This window comes from Fundulus heteroclitus, chromosome 17 (assembly GCF_011125445.2).
Source record: "Fundulus heteroclitus isolate FHET01 chromosome 17, MU-UCD_Fhet_4.1, whole genome shotgun sequence".
NCBI classification, from domain to species: domain Eukaryota; kingdom Metazoa; phylum Chordata; class Actinopteri; order Cyprinodontiformes; family Fundulidae; genus Fundulus; species Fundulus heteroclitus.
Window position 1 is genome coordinate 16,436,851 of NC_046377.1, and position 18,444 is coordinate 16,455,294.

Genomic DNA, 18,444 nt, shown 5'->3' on the forward strand with positions numbered 1-18,444 from the left:
TGTTAAACATTACTGACAATTCCACATTTAAACAGCGTGCCACAGTTGGAGAAACGAAGGATAGAAACGTCTGGGTGGTCCTTGTTGTGTCCCTTATTAACTTTCTATCCCACAGTAAGGCAGAGAAAGTCGTTTGGAGTCAGTGACGACACCTCACTTCCACGTGGCGGCAGCGGGACGGGCGCCGGCACTTCCCTTTGTGCCCTTTGAGCCCAGCAGCTGACCGGAGCGGCTCCGCAGGTCGCGCTCGGCGCTCTCGCTCTGGGCCTGCTCCTCGTCATAGCTGATGAAAAAAACAAAGAGTGTGACTGAGGTCAAGTTTCCTCCTCTGTTTGCTTCTCACATGGCCTCTGTAAACAAGGAACAGAGCCTAAACCTGTTTTCAGGTTTGACATTATGACGTGAGCACAGAAAGTGTCGCGCTGCTTTCATAAGGCCTTCGATAGCTCAGTTGGTAGAGCGGAGGACTGTAGTGGAATATCCAGGAATCCTTAGGTCGCTGGTTCAAATCCGGCTCGAAGGAACTGTGTTTTTTCCTGTACATTGAGTCAGAACAGGACGGCAAACAGCAGCCCTGCATGACTAAATATAGCTAGATACTTTGGAAAAGGTTGGAAACTTCTAAACACAAAAATAACCACAAGTTATCGCTTCTCATTTCTGAAATAACATATCCAAGCTATGTAACGTAAAACCTAGACAGATTTGGGTTGAAAAGTATATTCATTCAATTGGGAAGTTTGTATTGGATGGAAAATGAGACAGACACCACTCAAAAGAGATTAAAACAAAGTTAAAGGAAAATCGACTTAGACATACATAAATAACTGATTGGATGTTGAACCTTTCTGTTGTGTCGGAAAACCAAGAACAGCCTCTAGAAAGTGACTAGAGTAGCAAAAGTTTGTGTGTTACAATTTTATATATTAATAAATGATTAAATGAGTTTATTTAATATATGTTAGAATAAAAAAAATCTGATTTAAATAAATTAAAAAAATGTATTGATGTATAGTCATTTAAATGTATAGCTAATTTACTATAATTAGGATTTCATAATTAAATTGAGGATCCAATTGTTAAAAGCTAAATTTGAGTTTAAATTATCTATAATATTTCAGTATTTATTTAAATACTTCAATGCTTCCTATGCTGCAATGCGCCAGGCAATAGTTTAAACTGTCACTGTGGCTCATCAAACACACTTTAATGTTTATTGGTAAAATAAAATAAAATCTGATAAAATGATAGACTGGACAGACCTAACAAGATCCAAGTTTTGGCGACAAAACCCAAGGCAGGATTTAGAAAGATTAAGCTGAAGAGGAAAACGTGGAAAAAAACGGATTCTGCATAAAAAAAAAAGATCATCAAATAAAGTATAAACCAACATTATTTGTCTTTTAGATGCAAAACGGTTGTTCTGTTCATCCTAAACTGATTAAAATCACCCCGTCAAGCTATATTTGAACACAGAGACCCAAGAACTTGCACATGTTAAATACCACCAAGCTAGAACCACATCAGAACCACCTATAAACCCGAGCCCAAACTCTAGAGCAGGGGTGTCAAACATACGGCCTGCAGGCCGGTTCCGGCCCGCCGAACAATTTAGTCCGGCCCGGTGGCTAAATACATTATCATTTTGATATATTTTTTTTTTTCTCTGTGTCCTGTCTGGCAATGTGGCAATAAGAATTTTTGTTTTAATGCCAAAAAGAGCTCAACAGATTTAACTTTCACAAGTGGAGCAGTACTGCTTCTGTCTTAGTGCTCTGCTTGATTAAGAATGTGAATAGTTTTATTATGATTCATGCGGGGAATATCTCAAATGATATGGACACTACAATGGGAAAGTAGGAGAGGAAAGGAAGAACAAGAAGAAAAAAAGAAAAGGTGAAAGAAAGAGGAGATAAAAGGAAGAGAATGATAAAACAATTATTGAAAAAAACATGTACTTTGTTTAATTGAAAATCTGCAGTTCCTATATTGTCCACGAGGGGCGCTGTGTTTTAATCAGCAGATAGTAGCACTGAGCTTCAGATGTGGAAAATTGATTTTAAATCATTTCTTAATTTTTATCTGTTTGATGTATTTTGTCATGCAGGACAGTGTTTTTAAGTTCCAAAAAAAGTGAATAAATGTTTTTCAACATTGTACAATCACTGTGATCAGTTCCTATGCATAATGCACAAGTAAATGTTTAACTGAGTAAAAGTATTGTTGAAATTGCACAGGTTATTCATAATATATTGTGTAAAAGTGAAATTCATTTAATATAAAGATCGACAAGTCCACTTTTATTAGTTCTATTTAATCTTGCAATGGGTTTACTCGTGTGGCCCTCTTGAGATCAGATTAAAACTGTATGCGGCCCCTAAATTAAAATGAGTTTGACACCCCATGCCCTAGACCGTCCACCAGAGTTTCTTTAACAGGGTGAAGAAGCTGAGTGTATCCGTATTAACGTCACTCACAGGACTTGGTAGTTGCCCAGGGCTTCTCTGGGTGGACTGCGATTCCAGCGGCAGTCTGGGATCTCCCCGTTGGGCGTGACGATGTTGAGCGTGTCGTTGATGAGGCTGTATTTCAGTATGCGGTCGTTGGCCGTGCTGGAGGTCAGCGACGGGGAGGCGTTAACCTGAGGCGCATAAACACCACCAGTGTCACATTAAGACTGAAGAAGACGGAAGATCAAGGCTTTAATAAACCCTGAACGGGTTCAGAGCTAACAGGTAGAGATTAATAACGTAAAGCAGGAGCTAAACAAGACTAATGGGTATGTAAATATGCAAACAGGAGGACAATTAAGTGGAATTGGAGCTAAAAATTAACTATTTTAACACAAAACCTTCCTCCCTTGTTTCTGTGTTGATTTAACTATTTGTTTTGCATCATTATTATCTGAAAACACCCAATCAGGATCAATTTCAGCTCTCTGACAGAGACCACCAGCCTTATTGAAATAAATATCCTGATATTTCAAACATATCAGAAATTACGGATTCGAAGTTTCTTGAAATCCTGGTCAAATATTTAAAAATCACTTACAATGTGTGATTTTACAAGTTTATTTTAAGGCTTTTCACACAGTTTGGATCTCGATGAGTGTGAATGAAGCTGCAACACGGATGTTTTCAATCTTAATATCTGGTTAATAAATAACGAGGACAGAAAACCCAACCTCCTGTCTTTTAAGATGAATCCTTTAATAAAAACCTAAAGGAAACCAAGAAACCCATTTTTGTGGTTTTCACAAATAGATCAAAGACTTTAAACCTCATCTGGTGTGTTTTAAAGAATCTATAATCAAGGCAGAACAATTGAAAGTGTTTTACATTTTGAACTAGAGCTCATCCATCAAATTCTTACCGTGCATACACAGTAGGTAACAAACTACGCAGGTCCACAGAAACTGAAATGACTGCATTAAAAAAAAGCAAATTAAAACATCCTAGCAACTTTTTCTAGGCTTGTGCCAGGGGCGGTTGTAGACAGGGGCCAACAGGGGGCCAGTCCCCCTGTAGAACTGGTCCTGGCCCCCTGTTATGACCCCTGTACTAAAGACATGATATTAAATACATTTCTTACGATAGTATAAGCTAACAAAGATACCGTAACTGACTGGTCACTTGGACCAATCGTATTTTTTTTTTTACCTTTACAGTTTTACGCAAACAACAATTTAAAAATGAAACTATTTCACGTTCAGCTCCAGACATATTGAGAAAGGATCAGGGGTCAGCAACCTGCAGTTCCAGAGCCACAATTGGCTCTCTTTGGCTCACTTAATATATTAAATGATGAAATATTGTCCTGTTTAGTTTATTCTCCCAGTCTTTTGTTCTGTGCCCCCATGAAAAAACAAACTGGCCCCCTTGCTAAATTTGGTGTAGAACCGGCACTGCTGGGCGCTGATCGACCTGCTTGGAAGCAAAGCACAAATGAATGAAAGGTGGTTGAAAACTTTTGCACAATACTGTGTGTATCGGTGCAGTTTCTGACTGAGCTGTAGGACTACTGAGCAGATTTTAAAAAAAAATTTTTGTCCTACAACCAACTTTGCGTTGCTGAAAATAGATGAGATCGGTGTCCGCTCACAGAAATAACTCCGACCCAGCCTAGAAACCCAGCAGCACAATGTGCAGCTGTCGAAAAGGAGTGCAGTAAAATATGACTCATCACGAGGCCACTGCTAAGAAAGAGCAACAAATAGACAGAAACTGGCAGTGTATTTCTATCTGTTCCTTTTAACTGCTGCTACACACACACACACACACACACACACACACACACACGCACACACACACACACACACACACACTGAAATCTGCCCTAAAGACAAACAAGCAGCAGCAGCTGAGAAAGTTGGGCAAAGATGAGCATGTTTGGTTCTGCAGGTTCAGCTGTTCTTTTTATTTTAGAGGTTCCCCTGAAGCATCTCTAACAGGTTTAACTGTGTCTGATTGAAAAGTTTAACGGAGACAGTATGAATTATGAAGTCTCAATGATTGTGTCATTTGTTAGTTATTCAGGATTTCGTTATCATGCGGCCGGGATTTACCCTGAAACACTCTGGAGGTTTTCCAAACTCTGTCTGCCGCGTGAGAAAAATACTGCAGGTAGAAACTTTCTAAACTGTCTTTTAGCGAGAGGGACTGAGGCTGTTTCAGAGTCTTTCACACGAAAACAAGAGCCTCCATCCATCCATCCATCCATCCATCCATCCATCCATCCAACTAGGCTGTTTCAGAGTCTTTCACACGAAAACAAGAGCCTCCATCCATCCATCCATCCATCCATCCATCCATCCATCCATCCATCCATCCAACTAGGCTGTTTCAGAGTCTTTCACACGAAAACAAGAGCATCCATCCATCCTTCCATCCAGCTATCCTTCCTTCTTTCTAACTATCCATCCGTCCAACTATCCATCCGTCCAACTATCCTTCCTTCCTTCCTTCCAACTATCCATCCGTCCAAGTATCCATCCGTCCAACTATCCATCCGTCCAACTATCCTTCCTTCCGTCCAACTATCCATCCGTCCAACTATCCATCCGTCCAACTATCCTTCCTTCCTTCCTTCCAACTATCCATCCGTCCAAGTATCCATCCGTCCAACTATCCATCCGTCCAACTATCCTTCCTTCCTTCCAACTATCCATCCGTCCAACTATCCATCCGTCCAACTATCCTTCCTTCCTTCCAACTATCCATCCGTCCAACTATCCATCCTTCCTTCCTTCCTTCCTTCCTTCCTTCCTTCCTTCCTTCCTTCCTTCCTTCCAACTATCCATCCGTCCAACTATCCATCCTTCCTTCCTTCCTTCCTTCCTTCCTTCCTTCCTTCCTTCCTTCCTTCCTTCTTTCCTCCCATCCAACTATCCATCTGTCCAACTATACATCCATCTAACCTTCGTTCCTTCCATCAATCTATCCTTCCTTCCTTCGTTCCTTCCTTCCTCCCATCCATCCATCCATCCATCCATCCTTCCTTCCATCCATCCATCCATCCTTCCTTCCAACTATCCATCCATCCATCCATCCATCCATCCATCCATCCATCCTTCCTTCCTTCCAACTATCCATCCATCCATCCATCCATCCATCCTTCCTTCCTTCCTTCCTTCCTTCCTTCCTTCCTTCCTTCCTTCCTTCCAACTATCCATCCATCCATCCATCCATCCATCCATCCATCCATCCATCCATCCTTCCTTCCAACTATCCATCCATCCATCCATCCATCCATCCTTCCTTCCTTCCTTCCTTCCTTCCTTCCTTCCTTCCTTCCATCCAACTATCCATCCATCCATCCATCCATCCTTCCTTCCTTCCTTCCTTCCTTCTTTCCTCCCATCCAACTATCCATAGGTCCAACTATCCTTCCTTCCTACCTCCCATCCATCCATCTGTCCAACTATACATCCATCTAACCTTCGTTCCTTCCATCAATCTATCCTTCCTTCCTTCCTTCGTTCCTTCCTTCCTCCCATCCATCCATCCATCCATCCATCCATCCATCCATCCATCCATCCATCCATCCATCCATCCTTCCTTCCATCCAACTATCCATCCATCCATCTATCCTTCCTTCCTTCCTTCTTTCTTTCCTCCCATCCAACTATTCATCCGTCCAACTATCCTTCCTTCCTTCCTTCCTTCCTTCCTTCCTTCCTTCCTTCCTTCCTTCTTTCCTCCCATCCAACTATCCATCCGTCCAACTATCCTTCCTTCCTACCTCCTATCCATCCATCTGTCCAACTATCCATCCATCTAACCTTCGTTCCTTCCATCAATCTATCCTTCCTTCCTTCCTTCCTTCCTTCGTTCCTTCCTTCCTCCCATCCATCCATCCATCCGACCATCCAACTATTCTTCCTTCCTTCCTTGTATCCATCCATCTGTCCAACTATCTATCCATCTGTCCAACTACCTATCCATCTAACCTTCGTTCCTTCCATTGACCTATCCTTCCTTCCTTCCTTCCTTCCTTCCTTCCTTCCTTCCTTCCTTCCTTCCTTCCTTCCTTCCTTCCTTCCTTCCATCCATCCATCCATCCATCCATCCATCCATCCATCCATCCATCCATCCAGTGGGTTAACCCCCTGGCTGCGGCTAGTGATAGTGACTCAGTGGGTTATGTAAACGTCTTGCAATTTGAAGGGTTGTGGGTTAAATTCCAGCTTCCCCATGACAGCCTATGGACTAGTCTAATATTCTGCTTATCGGTGTGTTTGTGCTTTGAGTGGCTCAACCTTGAGCTGTTAACTACATTTTCTTCTACGTGTTAAACTACTAGGTTAATTAATAAAGTTAGATTAATAGATAAAAAAAAAAACAACAGCAGAAAAGTGCACAATTCAGTCTGCTAATATGAAAAATGTTCAGGAATCCCAGTTTTAAGGTTTCACCAACACCTTTGGGATTAATGGATGAAAGTGTTGATTTCATTTTTCTGCAGGATGCCAGTCTTCTCTTTTGTATTCCTGGTATTTCTCAAGGGCCTTTGGAGGAGTAACAGGCACATAGCATCCCAGATCCTCCACAACATTTAACACCGTGCACAAAGCAATTCTCCATGCATTGATTCTTTGCTTCATGCCAGAGTTATGTGGGGTGTTTATTGCAGAAACAAAATCAATCTTCAGTCATCTGAAAACCAGATCTGGAGCTTTTCCAACCTCACCGTGCGGTAAGCGGAGTAAGAAGGGAGAAGCTCTTTAAAGTGTCACAGTAGGAGAAATCAGGCTGGGTTTTGCAGTTTTCCTGGCGTTACTTTATAAACTGAGGGATTTCAGGTTTAAAAACTTAACTGGGAGATGTGGAGTGAAAGCGCTTTAGTGTGACTCGCTTGTTGAAATGACTCACCTCAATAAGCCACGGCTTCAGCTTGTCGTCGATGATGATGTCATACCCGTAACACTCAAAACAGTGCTTGTCATTGTTCATCACAGGCTAACGGGGAAGAGAGAAAAAGAAAAAAACAGAGGCCGAATACCCAGATTAGCAAGTGATCAAAACATAAATGCATCAAACCGCTATCAGCAGCAGATCCTTTGATGCCTTTGAGGGGAAGTGAGTACGAACACTTAGGTGAAAAAGGAAGTGTGCGTTATGTTTGGTGTCCTGTGGGCTAAAAACAAGACAAAGAACCTGCAGGTGGCTTTACAGCCCTCGGCGTTAACTGGAATCAGATGACATTTTCTTTGACAAACAGATTCTGCGAAATCCTAATAAAATATATTTTGATTTATGCTTTACGTAAATGTAAACCCACAGTCTCTATAAATATCACGGCTCGGTCCCACTTTTCAATGAAAACCCCTCTAAAAAAAGCGCTGACTTGCACAATAACAACAAAAAAAAAAAGCTTCACTAGCACCTCCGGCTGTCCGTGCGTATTCCGCTTTCAGGAAGTTTTTTTTTTTTTTTTTTTAGTGGCGCAGTATTTCAGGGGTTTAAGCGCTCGCTGTGCGTCCAGGAAGCATTTGCAAACAGGTTCAGCACGTTGAAAGGTGGTTACGCAACACAGATAAGTGACTGAAATACTTCCCCAGTAATAAAAGAGCGAGCGATAAATATTTACGGCGCAAAAGCATTCACAATATATATATATTTTTTTTACATTTGACCACAACCACAAACTCCACTGTATTTTACTGAGATTTAATGTGTGCGTTTCTTTCAGGAATGGCTTTCTTCTTGCTGCCGTTCCATGAATGCTGGAATTGTGGAGTACGTGACTACCCTACCGACAGATGGTCCCACCTGAGCAGTGGATCTCTGCAGCTCCTCCAGAGCTACCATTTTCACCGCTTTTCTGACTCGTGCTGTCCTTTGTAAACATGTTTTAGTAGGTCAACGGTTGTACAACAGTCTTTCCACGCTTTGTTTTTCTAATGGTAGAATATTTGGGTGGGTCACATCCCCCCCCCAACAATGATGAGTCCCACTACAAAGATGTGGTCCACAACCTGACCCAGTGGTGCTCCCAGAACAACCTGATCCTGAACACCTCCCACCTGGTGAAGAAGGCCCAACAATGGCTCCTCTTCCTCAGGAAACTGAAACGAACTGGACTTTCCTCTAAACTGCTAAAAAGCTTTTACAGAGCTACCATAGAGAGCGTTTTATGTCTAACCATAACTGTGTGGTATGGGAGCTGAACAGTGAAAGAGAGGAAGGACTTAAAACGGGTGGTGAGAACAGAGCAGGGGATTGTGGGATGCCGTCTGCAGGATTTGGACTCAATTTATGCAGAATGAGTCCAGAGAAGGGCCAGACGTATCTACACTGATCCCACCCACCCAGACAATGCGCTGTTTGCCCCTCTCCCCTCAGGTAAACGCTTCAGAAGCTTTAAATCCAGAACTAATAAACTTAGAAACAGCTTCTTTGAGCTGTGAGGGCAATCAGCCCCTGATAGGAGACTGCAGTCCAGGGGTGTCCAAACTTTTCGGTACATGGGCCAAAATTGTCAAGTCAAATTAACTCGAGGGCCAAAATATTAACAATAATTAACAAATTATTTTTTTAAACAAAAAATATATATATATATATTTTTTTTACCTGCTCTACAAAATATGATCATTTTAAATAAATAAATTAGTCAGATTTGTTTTGTAGCTAATTAATGTGTAAATCATTGTAGATCCAAAACTTAAAAAAAAGTGCGTTTTGCTCATTTGTCATGTTAAAATATGATCATCCAGTTTACAAATTTTTTTGAATAATTTAATTTGACAATAATAAACTTTACTCTTTTTGGTTTAGCAATATAAGAACAGTATTTGGGTCAATTGTTCTTCTAAAACACTTGCAGCCAATTTTAATAATTGAATTCAAAGCAGATTTTAATGCACCAAAGTAATGAGTAATTAAATATCATTGGATAGATGGTATTATAAAATTAAAGGCACTGTAAAAAGTATGTTTTTAAAAGAGGAATACTTTGATACTTTGTGTTGTACTTAGCATTTTCAATTGTAGGATTCTATTGTTTCTGTAATAATTTTGCCCTAATTAAGAACTAAAATCTTCCATCTGCATCGGCCACCTGTGCTAGCGGACCAAAACTTTCTACAAATGCAGTTGGGGGGGCCACAAATGGCCCCCGGGCAGCACTTTGGACATGCCTGCTGTTAAAGTGACTCCGCTGTTATTGCTGTGGTTTCTCAGCAGAGGGCGATAGACCCCTGCTGAGAGTTTGTCCATCAAATGTTCATCATATGTTACAATCCATCTGATGTTAAATATGCTACAGTCCATCATAGTTTACAATCACTGTACTGTTATTGGCTATTTGCACACTCTTCTCTCAGAAATATAAAATTGCACATTTCTATAAATGAAGCCTGAAAATCATTACACAAAAGTACCTTATTACCTCATTACTTGAGATAAATGAAGGACAACTAATCGGTGTAACACGGAACAAATCACTTGAGAAGGGACTGATATCAAAGCCCTTGGACCCTGACACAAACTGTTTTTGATATTTTTAACATTTTGCATGCTCTAATTTTAAAAAAGAAAAAAAGAAGCTGTACACATGGTTTATTGCCAGCTGTTTGTTGTGTGTACTCTAAGCCGGAGTATGTCCTGAAACAAATTTCACCACGGTGACATTCGGTGACAGTAAAAAATCTTGAGATTTGGAGAACCATGTATTCCTTCCACGTCACAATTGTCCACCATTACAAACAAATACATTGATGTTTGTGGTTGTAATGTGACAAAATGTAAAAAAAGTGAAAGGTTTGTTAACACCTTTGCAAGGATTTGGTTTTATGGAGAAAATGTAAAGACTCTTTAAGGCACGTGTGTCAAACTCAAGGCCTGCGGGCCGAATCCAGCCCGTCAATTTATACGCCCATCAAGAGCCAAAAAAGGCATATCATGTAATAAAGTAGAGGTATATATCATTATAAATTGTATAAAGTTGCTTAAATTGTGCCTCCTGCAGCAAATGTTGATTTTATTTTAACTGTGTAGTAACAGCCTCCTGCCACTAGATGTCAGTTTTCTCACAACACATTAAAAAAAAATCCAGAAATGTCCAAAAAGAGAAAAAGTGATGCAGAATGAGGAGTTTAAAGTTTAACTACCTCCAAAATCTAGTTTTTTTTTTTTTGCAGATAAACTGTTCAAATGGGCCTAATGGTGCTACTTTTATGTTACTGTGAAATTTTTCACATTTTTATGTGAACTAGAATGAAATTATGAAATCAAAAGCATCATCTATACACGTGCAACCGGCCCTTTTAATTACTTAATGACGCCAAAGTGGCCCAATATAAAAATGAGTTTGACACCATCACTGCTTTAAGGTAATGAAACATGTTTAGAAACCAGCTGGTATTGTTAGATACGCTTTATGCATTTCAAGTACAACAGATGAAGCATTTGAATTGGAGAAAACATAATCAGAATAATCAGCAACAAGAAACTGTAGCTCGTTCGTTCATTCATTTAATCGTGAGGGTCATAAACTTACTGCAACAGCCTTCAGTGACTGCACCACAATCCAGTGGATCTGGTCAAAGAGCCGGTTTGTCACCTCCTTCCCCCTGGTGCTCTCCAGGTACAAACGCAGATTACTGACCGTCCATTTGCCCCCGTGAACGTGGTTGTAGTCATCCTGCAGGAAAAATGCTCAGTCAGACAAAAAATGTGACGCTTTTCCTGTAAAGGCACCCATGATAAAAAAAACAAATACAAAGGCCTTAACATCACCAGGAAGCAGATTAGGATGCGTTTCTGGTCGTGGGAAAATTTTTTACTATCGTCCCTGCCTTCAAGGGATTTAGGAGAGGAAGTAGGACCCAGTTGTTGCTTGATGAAGCACTTTATTATCAGATTGAGCCGCTACCTTTAAAAGCAGGAGCTTAAGCAGCTTGCTGGTCATGAGAATACACGTGTGCATTACTACAATGCAAAGGAGGGAAAGCAATTTTTACTGTCGGGAAAAGAGAGCTGATGGCAAATCAAGCAAAAAGAGCATTCCTCTAAAGCAGGGGTGTCCAAACTTTTCGGCTTGTGGGCCAGAACTGTCAACTCAAAAGCGCTCGAGTGCTAAAAAATAAATAAAGATAAATGACATAACCAAAAAAAAATTCTGTTTTTAACCAGCTGTGCAAAAAACTATAATTTTAAACCACCTGCAGCTAGCTAATTTTAATAAATCAATTCTAATCAGGTTTTACTACACCAAAGTCTGCATTTCAGAAAAACTCATTGGATAGCTGTGGTCCTATTTACTAGGAAATTAAAGAGGATGTAAAAAGTGTGGTCATTAACCTCAAACATTTAATTGTAAGATTTGAAATTGCCTGCGATACTGTTGCCCTAGTTTAAAACAAAAAGTTAACATGTGCACGAGCCACCAGGGCCGATGAGCCAAACCTTTCATCAAAACGCAGTTCAGGGGCCACACAAAATCAGTACGGGGCCCCCAAATGGCCCCCGGGCCACACTTTGGACACCTCTGCTCTAAAGCAATACGACAGACTGATAAAGCCATGCAGAAAAACTTCAGCTCATTCATGCTTAAAGGTGATTTAACAAGCAAATAAATCATGTACTTAGTTCTACTCATGACAGCAGCTTGACTTAGTATTAAAATTGTGGCTTTGTGGAACTATGACACTAGCAAACCTGCGACAGCTTCGAATTAAAGAGACAGTGCGCCAGATTTTTGTTACTCATCTCTAATTTCTACGGAAAAGGATTAGGGCCATTAAAAAAAAAAGTCTATTCAATTCTGACTTTTTTTCTCAAAATTCTGCGAATAAAGTTTTTTTTTCTGAGAAAAAAGTTAGAATTCTGACTTTTTTTCTCAGAATTCTGACATTAAAGTCAGAATTGAACAGACTTTTATTTTTATTTTTTGAATGGCCCTAATCCTCTTCCGTAAATGTCTCTTGCGATGACAACTCACCCCGTGTTTCTGGATGGCCACATTGGTGAGGTGCACAAACATGTTGTCCAGCTCACTGGTGCTGGGCGTGTACTTCACCGTGCAGAACCGGCAGAAGCCCAACTTGTACCTGAGAGATCAACGAGGAACGTTTCACGACTGATTTATTCTAATGCATAACCATCATCATCATCATCTCCTGCGTGAATAACCGATGCAGAAACAGGACGTAGAGTTCTGAAAGGCGCTGCCCGCTTGCTTACATGTAGCATTTCAGAGGCCGGTATGTTGTCACCAGGACGTAAAGCCGCAGGTCAAACTTCTTCCCTCCTATCAGCAGAGGGTTGTCGATGTACAGAGAGATGACATAAGCCTCTTTCCCGCTGGATGCCGCGACAAACCTGGAGGCAGGAGGGAGCCGAGCATCAGCAGCATCAGCATCCTTTGACAATCGCGTCAGAGGATGCTCTCTGGAGCCAAAGCGTGAGCAGAGCGCGCTTCCTGACTTACGTGGACGTGCGGCTGTCTCGGGACCACTTCTTAATCTGCGACAGCTTGTTGATGAGGAAGATGCCTTTGCCCTGGGCTTTCCCGCAGGGCTTCATGATCCAGGTGCTGGAGGGATTCTTGCGAAACTCCTCCACAAACAAATTATAATCAGCAGGGAGCATGAACGTCACGGGAACAAAATCTGCACAAGGAAGCAAAAAAAAAAAAAATCAACATAAGCAGTGACACACCAGAGCTCACATCGACTGTACAGAGATAAACCTGTTGGGTAGGGTACCCAGGTAAACGTATTTCCCGTTCTCGTCCTTCTCTGCGAGCGGACTGCCTTCCTTTTCCAGCTCCTTGCGGTACCGCTTGATGTTCTTGATCATCAGGTCCTTTCTGGTCAGCTCGTAGTGGTTGGGGAAGTGGTTGACCAGCTGTTCGTCCGACAGCCGGTAGCCGGTGTCCACGCTGAACACGTTCCTGATGGTCTGGATGCTCATCCTGCATGTTGGTACGGACAAACTTGGATGTGACATCAGGCGGTCAGCTTCGCTACCACATCTTCCCCACCAAACTTATTCAATTTGCTTTATACTTATAGAAAAGAGCATAAACCCCAGATTACATTCGAGGGTAACAAGTTTTACTTTGAAATTTAAAAAAGCAGCCAAAGTCCAAGGGAACACATTTAAAAGTAAAAGTAACTCTAAGAGAAATAGAAATATCATAAGAAAGAAACAAAAAAAAAAATTGCTGTTGTATCTGGTCTTTCCCATTTTGAAGAGTGGCTAACGCTAATGACCACGTGTGGCGCTTCATATTTAAATCTCACAGATACAGAAAAATAAGGAGCGCTGATTTACAAGTCCTCTGACTCTTTGAGTAACTTTTAAAAAGTCGCACACATTTATAAAACAACAACCTTCAATCACTTTTATTAGGACTATAGCTCTGGTGACCTTATTAGGCATTTATTTGCTAATGTGGGATTACTTTGCTGAATCCTTCAATTAAATATTGGATTTTTCAAACATAATACAGTACATCCTAAGTGAACTTTATTTCCAAATGTTGTTAGCAATAACAATAGGGGGACCAGTAATTTTATCAAAAGCAATTTTTTCTTTCCTTCAATGAATAAATGTGCTAAAATTACAGATTTTACTACAATTCTGCATGGGATTATTGTTTTGACTATAAAGAAAGACTAAAAGGTTACCATTATCCACCACTTTTTGGTGAAATAATAATCATTTCTTGCTACGGGATCTCTTTCTCCTTGTTGAACAGATGGTTGGCTTAAAAAAAAAACGGAGTCAGATAATTGCCCTGATTTAGATGTGTGGAACATTAGAGATGGTATGTTCTAGTATTTATTTGCTGCCTTGCTGGAAGGGCATGCTCTTATTTCTTTCCCATTTTGAAGGATAGCTAATATAGTTAGGTCCTGCCTTTTGGGAAATGCAAGTCATGAATCAATCATTTTAAAGCTTTCTGACTTTTTTATCAAGTTAAAAATAGTAAATGACATTTTAAAAAGGCTTATCAGTTACATTTATTTTATAATAATAGTTTTTTTAGCCAACAGGCTTTTTTACTAACATGTTTTTTGCGTCAACAATTATTTCCTAAGTAGGGATTTTTTTCCTTCAATGAATAAATGTGCTAAAATTACAGATCTTACTACAATTCTGCATGGGATTATTGTTTTGACTATAAAGAAACACTACAAGGTTACCATTATCCACCACTTTTTGGGGAAATAATAATAATTTCTGGCTACAGGATCTCTTTCTCCTTGTTGAACAGATGAGTTTAAATTAATGGTTTATAGTCAGATAATTGCCCTGATTTAGATGTGTGCAACATTAGAGATGCAAATAGTATTTATTTGCTGCCTTGCAGGAAGGGCATGCTCTTTTGTCTTTCCCATTTTGAAGCATAGCTAATATAATTAGGTCCTGCCTTTTGTCATATTCATATCTTGGGGGAAATGCAAGTCATGAATCAATCATTTTAAAGCTTTCTGACTTTTTAATCAAGTTAAATACAGTAAATAAAAAGGCCAATTAGTTACATTTCTTTTACAATAATTGTTTTTAGCCAACAGCCTTTTTTACTTTGAAGTTTTTTCGCTGCAAAAATTATTTCCTAAGTAGGGATAATATTTTTCCCTTTCAATATATACACATTTGCAAATATTACAGATTTTACTACAATTCTGCACGAGATTATTGCTTTGACTATAAGGACTAAAAGGTTACCATTATCCATCATTTTGTGGTGAAATAATAATAATTTCTTATCTTCCTCCTTGTTGAACAAATGTTTAAATGAAATTGGATATTTCCTCCCAGTCAGTTTAGTTTGAGGCTATTCCACATCAATAGGGGGTTAATTAATTCCCATCATGTTGAGACATGTTTTGCAGGATGTTAAAGTTTTCTCTGAGTCGTGTGATGGCTGCATGGCTGTGAGGGGAGAAACCTACCAGTAGAAATTCCAGTCCTCGCTTTCTGTCACCGGAACCCATTCCCTTTTCTCGAAGTTATTGATGAGCACCGACTTCTCGATGTCTGTCACCCACTTCACCTTCCCGGCCATGGCGCCTCCAGAACGACACGCAAACAAACATAAATAAAGCTTGACGTTTGCACCGCATCGCGTAGATCAGATATATTTACCTGCGAGTCGGTCGGCAGGAAACAGCCAGTCATCAGCATCTGCGGCTCCGACAGGCAACGCTAGCAGGCGGCTGGTTCTGGTTCTGGTTCCTCCCCGGACTGCCGCAGAGGCTGGGCGGCCATCACCCGGTCAGGGATGCGCTCTCATCCGACTGTCGTTGCTTCGCAGCTTTACAGCCAGGCGGCTTGCTCAGCATCGCCCCTGGGGCTGGAAGCTAGCGAGCGAACACCGCCTCCATGTTGGCCGGGGCCGTGGCCGCACTTATCGATTCAGACGACGCGGAGCGGTGACGACAACGCCCCAGACGGTCAAACTACGACAAAACTACGTCTTCGTGCTAAAAAAAAAAATACAACAACAACTGAATAACTTCCACACAAATGGCGGAATAGCTGACAGTTAATGTAGGTGTTTTGCGCAGGGTGTGTCTCAACTAAAGTGATGTTGCGTTCATCCTAGCAACGGAGGACGCAGTGACGTCACTGCGGGGTGTCGTTACCACGCCGTGACGCAGGGGGTCGCTGTTTCACGGTTACTCGATTTAACCACAGCGCCACGAAAATGTTAATTCATCCTGTTTTTATTTTCATATCTTTTTACTGCTTTGATTTAATTGGAACAGGAAATAGTATTACTTCCTGTTGTAAATTGTTCACTATTTTTTTTATTTGTCATTTTGCTTTTGTTCAAATAAACCAGGCATTTATGCCCCCCAACTACAGTCCAAGAAAGATTTGGTCCACTAGCACATGTGACTGATGCAGACAGAAGATTTTAGTGTTTAATTAGGGCAAAATTATTAAAGAAAAGTTAAAATACTACAATTAAGTACAACACAAAGTATTCATCTTTTAATAAACACATTTTGACGTTCTCTTTAATTTCATTGTAACATCTATCCAGTGACATTTAATTAGTCAAATGCAAACTTTGGTGCATTAAAATCAGCTTTGAATTAAATTATTAAATTTGGCTAATTACAGTAAGTGTTTTCAAAGAACAGCTGGTTCTTATTAGCCTCGTGAGACCATCCTGATCTCGCGAGCTTTCAAGGTTTCACTCGCAGATATGCGGAGCAAATCTATCTGGCGGAGTCAGGTTAGGTTCTTATATTGCTGGACCAAAAAGAGTAAAATGTATTATTGTTAAAAGTATAATTAAATTATTCAAAATAATTTGCAAACTGGATGAATCTCTTTAAATACAACAAGTGAGCAAAAACCTTTTTTAAATTTAAGATCTACAATGATTTACACATTAATTTCCTACAAAACAATCTGACAAATTTATTTAAATTGAGCATATTCTGTAGAGCAGGTAAAACATGAACATATTTTTTTGGGTTAAAAAGAAAGTGTTAATTTTTCGGCCCTCGAGTTCCTTTGACTTGGCCCATGTACTGAAAAGTTTGGACACCCCTGAAGTAAATCAATTAATATTATTGATACAATCTTGAATTGCATTTTTTGTTATTTTTAAGAGTAGGAGAAGCGTGTTTGTTTGCTATCTCAGTGAAGTAAACATTGCAAATTGGACTACACGTTAAAGTATCTTTCTGTATTTATTTCATTGCTTCATAGTCCTGCAATTACATTTGGTTTAATTAAAAAAAAAACTTTATAAACCAAATGCTGCTGTAAGTCAAGCTATGCATGTTGCCTATTCTAATAATAATGTACACTACCACTCATGGGGTCTCCCAAAAGGTTGATTTTTTTTTTCAAGAAAACGAACATATTACTAATTAAATGAGTTCCAAAATTAATTGAAAATATAGTCAAGTTATTGACAAAGTCAGAAATAATGATTTGCACTTGAAATTATAGTTTTGTCCTATAAACTTTACTTTCATGAAAGAATCCTCTATTTGCAGAAATTACACCATTGCAGACCATTTGAGCTGTCAGTTTGTTGAGGTGATCTAAGATAATATCTCCCTATGCTTCTTGAAGCACCTCTCACTGGTTGAATTGGCTTGATGGGCACTTTTTACGCACAATAAGCTGCTCCAACAAAAGCTCAATGGGGTTGTGATCTGGTGACTGTGCTGGCCACTCCATTATAGGCAGACTGACAATGTCTAGACTGTACTTTAGATTAATTTAAAGTTATTTTAATTGTTTCAGTTTCAGTTTAGTTTGTTTATTCAAATATTCAGACAGACATAAATACATCCAATGCACTAATGCACAAAACCAACAAAAAAATTCTCATAATCCCATCCCTTCATACACCTCTGTCCTCAAAAACACTTCAAAAAGAACCTCAAATTGTTCCTCTTCTTCTTAATGTTATTTTTCATTATTGTTATTATTGATGCTATGACCTCTTCAGAACAAGTATTTAAAAATATAAAAAAATAAAATAAAATATGAATCATAAAAACATTAAGGAAATATTTCAAGGCGATAATATGTTGACATTCGACTGTGTTTTGCTATTTTGAAATTGAGTGCACCACTCATGGTGTCAAAAAAAGTTGTAATAGAATCTGAATCTAAATGATTGGACTGGATTATATATATATATATATATATATATATATATATATATATATATATATATATATATATATATATATATATATATATATATATATATATATATATATATATATATATATATATATATATTACATCAGCTCTGTTTGTCTTGTAAAATGCCTTATGACCTTTGTTGTGAAGCCATACTACCATCTGAAGTGAGTAAGTTTAATTGAACTGAGGGTTTCTAATGCATATTCTACTTGGACAAAAAAAAAAGTTAATTCTTAATGAGAAATAGTAGTAGGCCTATAGTATTGTTATGTCTTGCCTAAAATAACCCAAAAATAATAATTTGCCA

At 39.4% G+C, this 18,444-nt stretch overlaps 1 protein-coding gene and 1 non-coding gene across 2 annotated transcripts; one reads left to right on the forward strand and one right to left on the reverse strand.

The window, feature by feature from the left end:
* Positions 1 to 63: 63 nt before the first annotated feature.
* On the reverse strand, positions 64 to 16,043 carry ttll1 (tubulin tyrosine ligase-like family, member 1). The gene is made up of 10 exons (XM_012869733.3): positions 15,600 to 16,043; positions 15,407 to 15,524; positions 13,208 to 13,416; positions 12,931 to 13,111; positions 12,684 to 12,821; positions 12,442 to 12,550; positions 10,999 to 11,142; positions 7,371 to 7,457; positions 2,478 to 2,641; positions 64 to 283 (listed from the first exon to the last, which is right to left on the reverse strand). Exons 2-10 carry the CDS (start codon positions 15,517 to 15,519, stop codon positions 154 to 156), a joined length of 1,275 nt encoding a protein of 424 aa, XP_012725187.1. The 5' UTR covers positions 15,520 to 15,524; positions 15,600 to 16,043; the 3' UTR covers positions 64 to 153.
* trnay-gua lies at positions 437 to 523 on the forward strand. Its single transcript is given in 2 exon segments — positions 437 to 473; positions 488 to 523. It is a non-coding gene; the product is annotated as a tRNA-Tyr (tRNA).
* Positions 16,044 to 18,444: the final 2,401 nt, after the last annotated feature.

Excerpts from the sequence above, each read along its gene's own strand:
- ttll1 (XM_012869733.3), bottom strand. The coding sequence starts at position 15,519 with ATGGCCGGGAAGGTGAAGTGGGTGACAGACATCGAGAAGTCGGTGCTC. Across the intron at positions 12,822-12,930 it reads CGAGACAGCCGCACGTCCAC|GTTTGTCGCGGCATCCAGCG; the intron begins GTAAGTCAGGAA and ends TCCTGCCTCCAG. Across the intron at positions 7,458-10,998 it reads AGTCACTGAAGGCTGTTGCA|CCTGTGATGAACAATGACAA; the intron begins GTAAGTTTATGA and ends CTTCCCCGTTAG.